General features: G+C 41.4%; 2 protein-coding genes across 3 annotated transcripts; one reads left to right on the plus strand and one right to left on the minus strand.

Moving 5' to 3' along the window:
• Nucleotides 1–1,278: 1,278 nt before the first annotated feature.
• LOC146191375 (protein YIPF6-like) lies at nt 1,279–10,686 on the minus strand. Its single transcript, XM_084601931.1, has 7 exons — nt 10,603–10,686; nt 10,095–10,229; nt 8,017–8,095; nt 7,891–7,933; nt 5,042–5,167; nt 4,096–4,256; nt 1,279–1,795 (listed from the first exon to the last, which is right to left on the minus strand). The coding sequence occupies exons 1-7, from the start codon at nt 10,627–10,629 to the stop codon at nt 1,680–1,682; spliced, it is 687 nt and encodes a 228-aa protein (XP_084458057.1). The 5' UTR covers nt 10,630–10,686; the 3' UTR covers nt 1,279–1,679.
• Nucleotides 10,687–10,811: 125 nt separating this feature from the next.
• Nucleotides 10,812–12,683, plus strand: LOC146191376 (RNA-binding protein 41-like). 2 transcript variants are annotated; one of them, XM_084601929.1, is made up of 5 exons: nt 10,812–11,073; nt 11,160–11,343; nt 11,548–12,066; nt 12,289–12,433; nt 12,490–12,683. In XM_084601929.1, the coding sequence occupies exons 1-5, from the start codon at nt 10,934–10,936 to the stop codon at nt 12,666–12,668; spliced, it is 1,167 nt and encodes a 388-aa protein (XP_084458055.1). In that variant the 5' UTR covers nt 10,812–10,933; the 3' UTR covers nt 12,669–12,683. The 2 variants fall into 2 exon arrangements, with proteins under 2 accessions (XP_084458055.1, XP_084458056.1); XM_084601930.1 differs by having other exon boundaries at nt 10,818–11,073; nt 12,510–12,620.
• Nucleotides 12,684–13,264: the final 581 nt, after the last annotated feature.

The following is a 13,264-nucleotide window of genomic DNA, read 5'->3' on the forward strand; positions in this document are numbered from 1 at the left end:
ATTGGGCTGGCAGTGCCTTTACTCTGTTGTGCTGCCTGCAATCATTTTTGTGCTGTTATATTCCCACCCTGTTAAAATCCCTTGCGGATGGCAGTACTATTAATTTCCATGAAAGTGGTTAGTCTTTGTGTATTCGAAATGAACCTAGCAGCTCTTCCTTGTATCCTTTCCAGATTATTGGTACATTTGGTATATAGATCCCACACTATGCACACAATTTAAGTCTGGGCCTTATTTTAGCTCATTCCTCAAGCACCACAATTTGCAAAACGCATCAGAGCAAATGTTGGCTACATGAAAGTTGCACAATAGATTGCTTGTTATGGTTAATTCTAGGTATTTGAAGTAAGGTACTTGTTCAAAAAGGAACAGGGCTAATTTATGAAAAACCATGTGCTATATCTTCCAAGTAACTGGAAGATGCGAGCTTTCACCAACAATCAGAACTATATGCCCAATCGGTCAAACCGTTTCAAAACATAGTTTACAACATTATTCGTCACTCTCATCATAATTATTCACAGCTTCTTTTGAACAGTCACTGGCAAACAATCAAATATGTACAGGTGAGCTATCCATGTGAACAATATACTTCTCTAAGGATTGTGAAACTGTAAAAGCACCAGAACATTGTTCACCCACTGCAACAAATCGACAGAGTGTCAACTGAGTGTAATTATCTATGTTAGTAAAATAAGGAATGCAAATTTTGCCTTGTATCATGAAATTTGTCAAATGTCTTGAAGCTGAAAAAAAAAATACATCAACAATGATCTTTTTTTTGGAAATGAGGATGGTAGTCATCACACCATTCACCTGTCAGAAAACAGTGAAAAATAACTACAAAAAGATTAGCGAAGAATTTCTTCAGGTACAACTGAAACTGGCATTTGCTGGAATACCTTAACCTTGTCTAACTGGGCGATACCGGGGCAGTATGAATGAAAACATAATCTGAGTCTACAAAAAGGATTCCTCTATAAGAACCAAATATTCACTTTTTTAAATAGTTTTCTTAGAAAAAATAGCACTCGTACGTTATTTCCAAATTCGATAAAGAAATTTCAACAAATTTCATTTTTCTGTGGTTAATGTTTAGTCTCGTATGCTTATATGCAAGACTTGCGTTACATCAAATTTTTACTTTCACGACTGGACAATGCTACTGCCTAAATCTTGGTATACGTGGTCTAACATGAGGCCTCCATGCATAATTTGTCGGTGACGGCAGTCCTGCAGTACTCGAGGCAAGGCAGGAAAAGCAAAAATCAAGACCAGTAACATGATACAACTTTATTACAAAAATGTGGCTTTTTATACACAGACTGTGGAATGTGACTAGACATTTGAATGTTCAGCCTCTCAAACCAAAAGGAATAAAATGAACAGGATACTAGTGAAGGAGGCACCATTCGCTTATCACACTCAGTCAGCAATTTCACCATGAATGCTACTGCTATTCTGCTAAAATGCCTTTCCACCTTTTCACAAAAAAAAATGTCAAAGCACCCTTGGTTCACTTTACTACTTTTACTCCACACGTGAAAAAAATAAGTTAGGTCCCACTCCAGTGTCCCCTGTGAGCAAGAGACACGCTCAAAAGAAACCTTGTTGTGCATCCACAGGGTTTAAAAACTCCACACCACAAGGAAAGAGAGGATATGCCTTATTTCACAGTGCTAGGGTGACCGGGCCAATATCAACCAGCTGATCACGAAGTAGAAAAGGCAGATCGGATACACGGCCAGAGCTTTCTTTGACGAGGGCTGACTGTCCGCCAAGAATGCCGTGGATGCTTGAACGGGAAGGTAAACAATGAAGAACAGAGAGAGTTAGAAACGAGAAATAAAAGACTAAAACAGTTCAAAAAAATGTTTTACAGCTTTATCCGCCCCATTAGTTTGAAAGGACATGAGAACCGTCGTGTAAAAACCATGCACTGCAGAGCTTAGCCCTTTTGGGACCGTCTCATAAGTGACATGCCATGCTACTAACATTTCCAGCTGGAAAATCTATCCGAAAATTCCCCTTTTGCTGCTTTCATTTCCCGTGCATCATTGGTAAACTAGAAACAATTTGTCTTGGGGAGCCAAATGCCACGTTACTTAGCAATTTGCTCAGGTACTTCCGGTGCCAGAAATTACCGACAGAACGCAACATATTCCGAGATAAGCACTTTTCCTGTGGAACAAAATTATCAATATACTATCAGATATTACAGTTTCTGTTCTCTCGCTGAGCTTTAAGTACGCTCATGAGCCTCAGAGGTTAAAAAATAAACAGCTATACCTCATTTGTACTGTACAACCATTTTAATGTGTCAGCATATTTTTCAGCGCCACTACAGGGGTGCAAGCAACTATGCCGATTGCACTATTCTGATAAGTTGCATATTTCTGCGCCAAGCTGCGCCAAAACCGTGAAAACTGTTATAAGTTGTGCCACGCAACGCCAAAATGCTCCAACTAGCCACAGAAGCTTGCAGTCATACTAGATTTGGCAAAAAATAAGAGCTGCGTTGGTTACCTGCAGTCTTGCCTGTGGCCAGTCCAAGTCACTCATGGAGATACAACTAACGCAACAAAGTAAAAAAAAAAACCACGTGCATGCTTGTTGACACTGAAAGACTCTCTTGCCTTGGTTAGATTTTTATCATCTGAGCCACCAGTGTGTTCATTGGAGACAGATTCTAACGCTGTCTATTTGGGTGGATACATACTGGCTTTAACTTGGTGGCACAGCAGATGCATATTGTGCATTTTTTTATTAGTACAGTCCTACGTTAGGCGCGGCACACATTTAATGCATGTGCTGCTCGTTTTTTATGCGGCTCTTCAAAGTTGTCGCTATTCTGCTAAGTGATTCACGCACCGCGAGGTTTCTCATGCTGTCTCGTCGATAGACTCACGCTCCCATCGACAAATAGGTGCATCAGTTACAGTGTTGAAGGGGGAACATGTAAATTTTGTTTCGGGCATCTGCCGGTCGGGAAACGGGCAGCAGTCTTAGATTTTGAATTTTATAATGCTGAGACAGAGCTCAAGACTACCAAAAATAACATTTACAGCTGCTAAAGCAAGGAAATAGTATAAACTCTGCTTCGACCACAAAGAATATAACCTAATATCCCGAGTCATGGCCCACCACCTTTTAGGGAAAATATCGACTAAGTCAAAACCACCAAGTGATTGCCTGCCTCTAGAAAGTGCAAATCACAGGCCAAAGATGTGCTCGCCACTTTTGTTTGCTTACAACCCTCTTCCTTATCTCCTTTCGGCATTTATTCCTTTACCTTTTTATCGCTGCATTTCTTTTTCCTTTTTCTCTTATGTGCTGGCTTTTAAATCGACATTTTGCTTGTTTTATTTTTGTACTGCGTTTGCTTTTTGGCACATGCTGATCACAGTCACTCCTGAATTTGAATTGACTACTTCTGAAGCTGCCCTTGCGCGACGCCAGCTGTCGATTTCATGGACAGTAATACAGTGCTTTACGAGTCTTGCAAGCAACATAAAAACCAGTGATTAAGGTTGTTAAACTATGCTTGAAGCAAAAGAGAGAAGAAAACATATTCTTCAAACTTTTTCCACTTTTTGTTTGTTCCCTGGAGTTTGAAAAATTAACTTCCGTGGTTTTACGGTTCACATTACTTTTTTTTTATTACAGCAGCATGCCTTGCGGTATAAAAGACTTATTCACAAAAAAATAGGTGCATAGGTACATGCCAGATTCCCGAAGGGAATCTATCAAGCACCAGCGATAGGCGGCCCTTGCCAACTTTTCTTTCGTTCACATTCATGCAGCCCAATATTCGCATCTTTTAATTCTTTTTGTGCTGAAACTAAGGTTTCCAGCTCCTATGTTTGAATTTGCGCTCCAAAATGCAGTTCCTTTTTCTTTCTTTCCTCTGTGACCTGCTCCAAATTTAGACTTCGTTGCTCCAAAAACTAAGATTTTCGTGCATCAAAAGCCGCTCCAAATCCTACTTCAGCTGTTGCACCCCTGCCATTAACTTCGTCTTCACAGCACATGGGTATAAAACACATCACGTCACATTTCCAGTACAGCTGAGAAAAGAACTAGACGAAGGCTCACCAAAGACAGCCCAGCCAAAGCCGAGCATGGTCACAAAGAAGCGAAGGATGAAGAGGGCGATAGTCTGGTTTCCAGCAAGCAGAATGATCCGGCATACCACCAATGCTGCACAGGGTGCAAGCAAGCAGTAGCCAAGCACGCAGACACTTTGGAAGAAGGATCTAAACATGGGAGAAGCACCAAACTGTAAACAACTAATCTGGATTGTGGAGAAACTGTATGAACCTAGTGGTTGGGTGTGCTAGACGTTTCAAAAAAAAAAAAAATTCATGTGTCAACACAATGAATACGGTTCAGACCTAAGTCAGTTCTGTTGTATGCAATCCTAAGCAGTTTTACCTTCAAAAATCCAAAAAGGACGTACCTTAATGAGCAGATAATGTTTCATGTTATTTTTATTAAAAAAACACTTTCAACAGGCACAGACAGATTATCGTGGCTGTGCATACAAAAACGCATTCACAGCATCGTCTAATGCACATGCAATTTGCAGTACACTGTTTCAGCAAAAGATGCCAAACATTTATTATCAGATAACCTTGAGGTTATCTACAAAATAAGATACGCACTAACCCCTCCAGCACCAGCAGTGCTTTAGATCAAGTCATTAGAGTGGAAGCACGTAAGAAAAGATATGACAGATCGGTCCCTTTGGTAAAGTTGTTATCTGTCAGTTCAACCTTACGATGTTATGCTGAAAACAAGAAGCGACCACTGAAAAGCGTCACTTGGCAACGAAAATATTGATAGCGCAGCGACTGATGTCTAGAAAATATGTCCTACCGCGACAGTATGCAAACGGAACATACAATAAGTCAGAGCAATGCAACTTTCTCCCAAATACTTGGCAATGTATGAGTTCCTGCTATAGCAGTAGGCAATGCAACAGCAAAAAAGCTTGCATACTATGAATGTAAAGCCAATAATCTAAAAATGATGCACTCACATTGTTCCACCCAGAAGCCTACAGTTCAACGTGACCACACCAGCGCCCAACCACACCAAGACAAAAATTTGGGCAAACTGGGGGGCACCGCTGTGAATCTTCTCATCCTCTGGCTGCTGTAGCATCCTAAACAAGAGAGAAAACAGCAAAGTGAAATTCTTGCTACATCACGAGAAGAAAGCATGTTTGCGAGTACACCCTAAAAAAAAAAAAAAAAAAAAAAAAACGAGAAGGGTTCAAACTGCTGAACCGAATGTGGAGCGAAAGCATTAGCTCCGGGTGACCGAGCGTTATCCTAAATCTTCGCGGCTTTTCAAAGTCATTCGTGGCCACGGCGTACACAACGAGCTGAAACCAGGCATAATATTGGCAACAGAAACAAAAATGATGCAGTGTAATGACATGATTCAATGAGACAACAAGAACAATTCCACCCATTTTTTCGTCCGCATGAAAATCAGCTCCAAGGTTATTCCCAACTGTTTTTGCAAAAGCAAAAGACACACTCACTGCCAAGAAAAATTTGTTTAAAGAGACAGTCTATACTACCAGAGACTAGTGCAAAACTTTCGGCGCATTCTTGCAGACATTCTCCTATAATGGCATTAAGGTACAGTCAAATGCCTTACAATGAAACGACCCATTTAATGGGAGATTTATGAGGCCCAACCAAATTTCTATCTTCCGTATGGCTTGGGAACACCTCTACAGCGAAGAGCATTACAGAGTTCACCTGCACCACGAAAAAAATCTAGATGTCCCCGACGACTGATTTGTTGCTTTACAATGAACACACACAATAATAGCAACCACAAATGCCATTCACACCTGCCCCCGAGCTGCAGTGTGCATAGAGAGCGCTAGTTGAAATCTGAGTTAGGACCATATGGGAGAATCCGAACTTCACAGAAGCCATGTTTAGCACCCACACCAACACAAAGAAAAATATTTGCAATGGGCTGGCTATACAAACGTTCTGGCGAGCTCCCCACCTAACAGCAGAACTAGGAATAGCGATGACCTCTGCGCTCCCTCTCAGCAGCAACGCTAAGTAGCAAGTTATAGTGAGCTGTAGGAAAGTGTAGAGAGCCACAAACCAACACTGGTGACCGCTGGGAGCGACAAACACGAATGTTAACCACAGCGCCGAGGATAGCGAATGCAACAGCCGTTTTGCGCCAATCCATTCGGGAACTGATGAAATGACATAACCTTCAGTAGCACTTACTGGTATTTTTCTTTTCCTTTTAAAGAGGACTAGGTGCTGTGCAAAATAAAAATTTCAACAAGACAGGCAATATCGACATTCGATGCTCTGAAGTTGTACTTTACGTTCCTCCCAGATTTTGCCGAAGGGCATGCAGAGGACTTCAATGTATGATAACATGGGCTGCAGTTGTGTATTCCATTGGCTGAACTGTCCAGAAGAAAATCAGCAACTGCTTTCATTACTTATCTCTTAAATTCGTGTTAAATAAACGTTTCATCTACTGAACATGCTCAGCCTGCTTTATTGAACGCAATACGGTTTTTGACCTTTACAACAAAAATAAAGGATTCTGGAAGTCCCAAGCACACCATGACAAAGACGTTCCACTACAGAACTCAAGGTTTTGGCAGGAATTTATATTTTCAACTGGCAAAGAATGTCAAGCCAGACTCAAAAGTAGTGCCATGCTGTGTTAAAAACACAGAGACTCAACAAAAAGCGGAATGCAGTCGAGCAACGTCTCCTTTACCCGATATATTACATTTTATTAAATTTTAGATTTCAGCAAACTTTCTGGAAGAGATTTCACATACCTTAACTCTTTGGCTCACAAACAACTATTAAATTTTAGATTTCAGCAAACTTTCTGGAAGAGATTTCACATACCTTAACTCTTTGGCTCACAAACAACTGCAATTTCTTATGGTTTAATCATGCTTCGTCATCATCTCTTCAAATGTTTTGATGATGCCTGTGGCACTGTCATAGGCAGTGATGCTGCCAGCAAAAGCGATTGCTGACATCTGTGACAGATATCAGTATATTTTTGTTTAAACCACTTTAATGCTATATACAACAGTTTCAATACCCCTTTGTACTATCTCAGTTAAAATCATAATAACTACTGCCATTGCATGCAGCAGTAGTCATGTCTATAGAGTTACAAGACACAGGTCCGACTGCTTCGTGTCCCCGATGTCAGATTTCACAGGTACCAACTACCACATGAAAGTGAAACTATATAATGAAAAAGCAGTCTTATATTGTTCTGCTGTGTTTCTCAATGCGACGGCCAGTTATCTGTTTACTTTGACAAGGAGCTTTCAACTGGAAAAATAATCTTTCTATAAAGATCGGTAGTTCCTTTGACATGGAATTTTCTTTGCCTGCTACTTGATTCAAACATTTGACAGCACTGATAATGAATCCATGACCACAATTCGGGAGTTAATGGCAATGCATCCTGGTCTTAGGGATCCACACGTTACATAACTGTCTTGACACATCACAGTATGCTCGCAAAAAGAGCTAGTGGTGCTGACGCATTTATTTCTTTTCTTTTTCTACATGAAAAAGTTTACATGTTCAGTGAAAGTTAGATCTTCGTCGCTAGAATGCCGTAATCTACTACATTCAAAATCAACTTCAATTGTGTTGTCAGTGCCCCCAGAGCATCATGCTGCAGGAAGCCTACCCAGTATGGTGATAAAGCCAAAGGAAGGGAGAGAGCATTGAATACACGAAAGACAACAGCTTCTATAAGAGTGCAAATTAAACCACACGACAGACTTAAAAAGAAAGAGTATAAGAAAGACACTACAAGAGCACCTATAAGAGGCATATATATATGATTCCTTACGTGGCAAGGAAGACGCAAAGGATAAGAGGTCCCCATAAGTCCCCTGCATAAACAAAACATTAGCATTAAGGTCTGTCCATTTTGCTTCTGAAGGAAGATCAAACAGACGACAAGAATGTCACTTACAGTCTCTCAAGATTGTGTTTTTTTGTTTCGGATACAGGACGTGCGCAAACTTGATGCCAATCGCCTTCAAATCTCTTACCTGCAAAAGGGAGACAAGCATATTAGTCAGCATAAGGGAATGACTACAGGCTCCTTTGAAAAAAATAAAGAAAAAATACAAGTTTGGAGGAAGATATTGCGAATAGAGCGAATACAGCTAAGTAACAATATGATTGCTACTCAGGAAATTTTCAAGGAATTACCGTTTCTGTGGAGAAACTAACGAAAACAAATATGCCTGCAATAATAAAGACTGAAGTCACAGCAATGCTACCCCCAACAAATAAAACCAGAAAAAGAGAACATAATGAATTTAAATAAAGAGACATCAACTGTACATTTTATTCCAGATAAAGCAGATAGGGCATAGCATACTAGACCACAGAAAAATCTAAGGATGTGCAATCTATATGAGTGTTTAAATAGGCAAGGGCAAATGCTTTTTGGTTTGGTTTAGTTTGGTTTATGGGGTTTAAAGCCCCAAAATGACTCGGACCATGAGAGACACAGTGGAGGGCTCCGGAAATTTCTACCACCTGGGGTTCTTGTACACTGACATCGCATGGCACACGGGCACCTAGCTTTCTGCCTCCATCAAAAAGCAGCCGCCGCGGCCAGGATTAGGTAAATACCGCATCCTTCAGCACGGTAGTTGAGCGCCTTAACCACTGCACTACCACGGCGAATGCTTTCTGAACCTGCCAGCAAATTCAACACGTCAGCAGTGTTCATGATAGGACAGCTTTTAAATTAGTCAAAGGAATCACAAAACCTTGACAAAAAATGCAGGCAGCTTTAGTGCTATTCTAGTGCAGGCAAGCTCCACTGAGATGAAAAACCACACCAAGTGCAAAGCTTGTCACATCTATTTAGGCACTCAACAAAAGCCCCCCCCCCCCCCCCCCCCACACTGCACTCCACAAAAAAAAAAATAAAATATACAGACAATCACTGCCAACTTCCCAACAAAACCGATGAACCTGTGCTGCAGCTGATCAAGTCCTAGCTCTTTGTTGTTACTGGCTGTCAGTAAACAAGAACCATAGTGGTTGTGCAGGCACTACTAGTTGTTGGAAAAATGCACTGCAGTGAAAAGCCAAAAAGTGCAGAAATTAATTCAATGCTTGCCACCCCTCCTTCACATCCCCTTTTTAAGAAACGGGCCACATAGGCATTAAGTTCTAACAAGACGACGAAGTCACACAGGGCAAGATGGCTCACTAGAACCATCACCAAAGTACTGAAGGCCTGGCACGGGAGAGGCCTTTTCGATGACCTGAAATAAAGCAGCACAAAGCTCAGGATGCGGTAATTCCAAGCAAAATACCCCAGAACCCAAAAGCAACCACTACCAATTCTTTTGAAGAATAAAAACAGGGCATGTTGGCAATAGTGTGAACAGATTTTCACCTAAGTTCTTTTATGGGAAAAACTTTTTACTCACATAAACACTCTTTCAAGTTTTTGCAAAGCAGCAAAAACTGATAATAAAAAATTTTTAATCAAGTGCGAAGCAGGATCCGGTGGCCAATATTATTTTAGAGCATTTCACTTGCACTGTTCTTTCATGAGACTTGCTTAATAAAATAACGCAAGAACTTTTTGCGTTTTCTTGGCCCAGTAAAAAGCTGTAGCGCTTTTGGAAAGTTTTTACAGTAACCCCATAACATTTTAGCAGCAGGGCAGGCATCTGTTGCCAGTCTGTTCCCGATCTGACAACCCTGCTCAACAGCTGCATATTATTATTATTATTATTATTATTATTATTATTATTATTATTATTATTATTATTATTATTATTATTATACGCACGTTAAACCGGCTCAAGTTCATTTCCGTGAAGATGAGGCAAAATGACTGCAGAATAATAATAAAGGCCGAAAAACTAATGCATGCCTCGGCGTAGAGACTCGAGGCTGATGCAACGGGAGTGCGTGGATGCACTTATTTACAAGTGTCAAGCCTGTATTTTACTTTAATATGCTGGTGGGCACAGCTTGCTTGGAAACCGACGCACAGTGATGCATATGACCACTCACGATGGTTGTAAGCACTGGCTCGTCCAGCGTGTTGAATTCCTTTTCATCCTGTGGCGCTGTCGCGGCAGCAATTTCACCTTCCAGGGGCGTGTCATAGTCCTGGTAGGGTGGTCTCTGGTAGCCGCTTGCACCAGACTGCGGGCAAAAAACACCACATGTAAAAACAAACAGTCAATGCTGCCAAAGCAAGCAAAACAAATTAAAGCTGCCACCTTGCAGATGCACTGTCTGGTCCACTATGTTAGCCGCGCGTGGCAGTAATAAATGAAACGAACAAGTGGTCCATCATCTGTCACAATAATTTTATGAAGCTAGAAACTAAGCGCGACGTTGACACAGAGTATGGTCTGCATTTTAACAAGGTTAAGCCAATACAACGCAGTCAACAAACACGGCACACAAACTCAGATATCAAAACAATGTGCTAACAACTAATATCGCTGAACCAGGGCCGTAATCATAAAAGAATACTTATGACATCGCATTTGACACGTATGTCACAGCGTACCTGCAAGATAGCCTTGTGTTCGGCCATATTGGCTACCAAGCCATTGCTTCGAAGCCGCTTTTTCCCACCTAGAAATCGCGAATTAACCAGCACTTAATAAGAACTAACAAACAAACTTGTATCAAGACTAATTATCAATGTATCATCAAATCTTTGCTTGATCTGAAATTTCCCACCTTCTCACAAACAGCAGCCCGTAGGGCCATAGGCATCTGTAGGCCACACGAGACCCAGTCCAGTCGATCCAGTTCTTGTTTTGGGAACTTTGTTTAGGAGCATGCGAGATGTTGATCTGAAACTTTCCTCTTAGCTTTATTTACTTATTTTCAAAATGGATTGCAACTCCTCGTATTTCGAAGATGAGGCAGCTGAAAAGTGCTCTGCGAAACGTCTGAGGACTGAAACAGAACCGGAAAGGTTTCTTAAAGAAATGTTAACGAAGCAGCTTGACACCCGCTTTTCAGTCAAACAGTTAAGTGTGCGCCAGTCTTAATTCGTTCGTGTCTTGACACGCTATTGGTGCCGAGTTTATGACTTACTTGCATTTAAACGTGTAGTCTTGCAGAGAAACAAAAGCATTTCACGGCGGCTGGGAACCACGTGGAGCTTTCCTATGCCGGTACCCGATCTTTGAACGACTACAAGGCAGATGACTCGGAAGAACGAGAAAAAAATGCCTTATTACAGTGTGGCCTTACTCGTGAAGAAGTCGAGCTCTACCTACAAGCAAGAGACGCTGCGGTGAGTTGGGTTTCACATTGTGCGTTTGGGTGATCTGCGCAAAGATCTCGACATAGATTTTCATCGGGACAGCGCGGATACTCGTCATAAGACGCTTAAAATAATCCATACTGTTGCGGTGGGTGACTTATTTGTATGTGCTTGCGACTTGTTGTTTTTTGATGGATTCGTGTGACCGATTGCGTATCACATTTATTTTTTCAGGCAATGAAACAGAAGCACCCTTTGATGGACCCAAGTTCATTAAGTTCCAAATTAGAGGAAATAGATCGGAAAATAACAAACAGCAAGAATAGCGCCACGCAGCATCATTTAGATAATTTTCAGGACGAAATGTGCCATGCTAATTCACAACTGAGCACCAACGTGTCACAGCCGGAAAGAATAGCTTGCAATGAATTGCATGTGAAGACAGTTCCAAAAGATCCCATGAGTCACATTGCAGAGTTTTCACAAAGATTGATGGAAAGAGTTATGAGTAAAAGGAAAAATAAAAGGAAACCAGAACCTGAAGCTTCTTTGCCAAACAGAAATATTACTGAGCAGCGCACACCAGATGAGAGCAGCGGAAGCACAGAAGACTGCGCTTCTCATCCCGATCCCACAATATACCATGTCATAGTGCCCATTCCTGAAAATGAAATAGCAGCAGAGAGGCTTGGTCTTGACGAGATTAAGAAATTACCACGTTTCCAAAACTACAGCCCAGGGAACAAGAACCAAGTAAGCTGACAACTTTTATATTACTCACAGTGCCTCTCACTGTCAAGGGAACATATTGCATCGTTTTGGAAATAAGCTGGGCATCCAGGGTTGTGGTTTTTCTGTTGCAGTACAGTACAGACTAATTTCTAACACAATGACAGGAACAATTTCTGGCTCACACATTTCACAGTTCTTGTCTGAGAGTGACTAGTTTGTGATTCCTATACCCATTTGATGCAGGTGTTATACCTAAAGAACCTCCATCACAAAGTGGACATCAGGGAACTCATGGCATTGTTTTGCCGCTTCGATGAAGACACTTGCACGGTTAAGTACAGGCTTCTGTCAGGAAAGCTAAGAGGACAGGCATTCGTCACTTTCCCAAGTGAGTGCAGTGTTATTTTTAGGCTCAGTATAAGAGCTTTCTTCTATGTTGTGTAGCACCGTTTCTCATTTTTCAGGTACACAGGCTGCAACCAGGGCATTGGAACTGTGCAACGGCTATGTTTTGCGAGGCAAGCCCATCGTTATCGAGTATGGAAGGAATGAAACATAAAAAATGCTACCATTACCTGATGTTCCAACTGTTCTTTTTTTTATTTTTTTTTAACACTGCATAGTGAAACTCTTAAATTCTATTTGTACATATCAGCGCTTCTCGCATGCGGTACATCAGAACAAGAGACATTCTTATCTGTGATGTTTTTTAATAATGCATCCTGGTGCAACAGCAGAGTCCATATTCACCAAAGTAGCGTTACACCCCTCTCTGTCACACCAGTTGCACTTGCGGTGAGGTTGACATATTATAAATATAACTGGTCATGAGAAGAATGGCGCAGTAACCGTTTGGTTGGCACACAAACCCCGAGATTAAGGAAGAGAAGGAGGGAGAGAAAGAGAGTCACATAGTAGAAGGCTACTTCCCAATTTTTGTAACCTCTAACATACAGTAATATAGGATGTTGTAGCATGTAGCAAAGCGCGATCGGCAATTTGCTACTGTGACCTGCTGCTATGTGCATGCTAATTGGCCTTGACACAGTGGGCATACGTGCCGCGGCACCCCACGGAAGAGGATCACAGTAGCCAATCACGGATCATGCTTTGTTGCAACTCTATAGCTACACTGTGCATTTGTTGCCATAGCTCAGCTGGTAGAGCGCCCCATACGAAAATCAGAAATCGTGGTTCAGGTCCTGCTGGTGGCAGTGTT

Source organism: Amblyomma maculatum, chromosome 4 (genome assembly GCF_055883805.1).
Source record: "Amblyomma maculatum isolate TAMU_Amacu chromosome 4, ASM5588380v1, whole genome shotgun sequence".
In the NCBI taxonomy this organism is placed as follows: Eukaryota; Metazoa; Arthropoda; class Arachnida; order Ixodida; family Ixodidae; genus Amblyomma; species Amblyomma maculatum.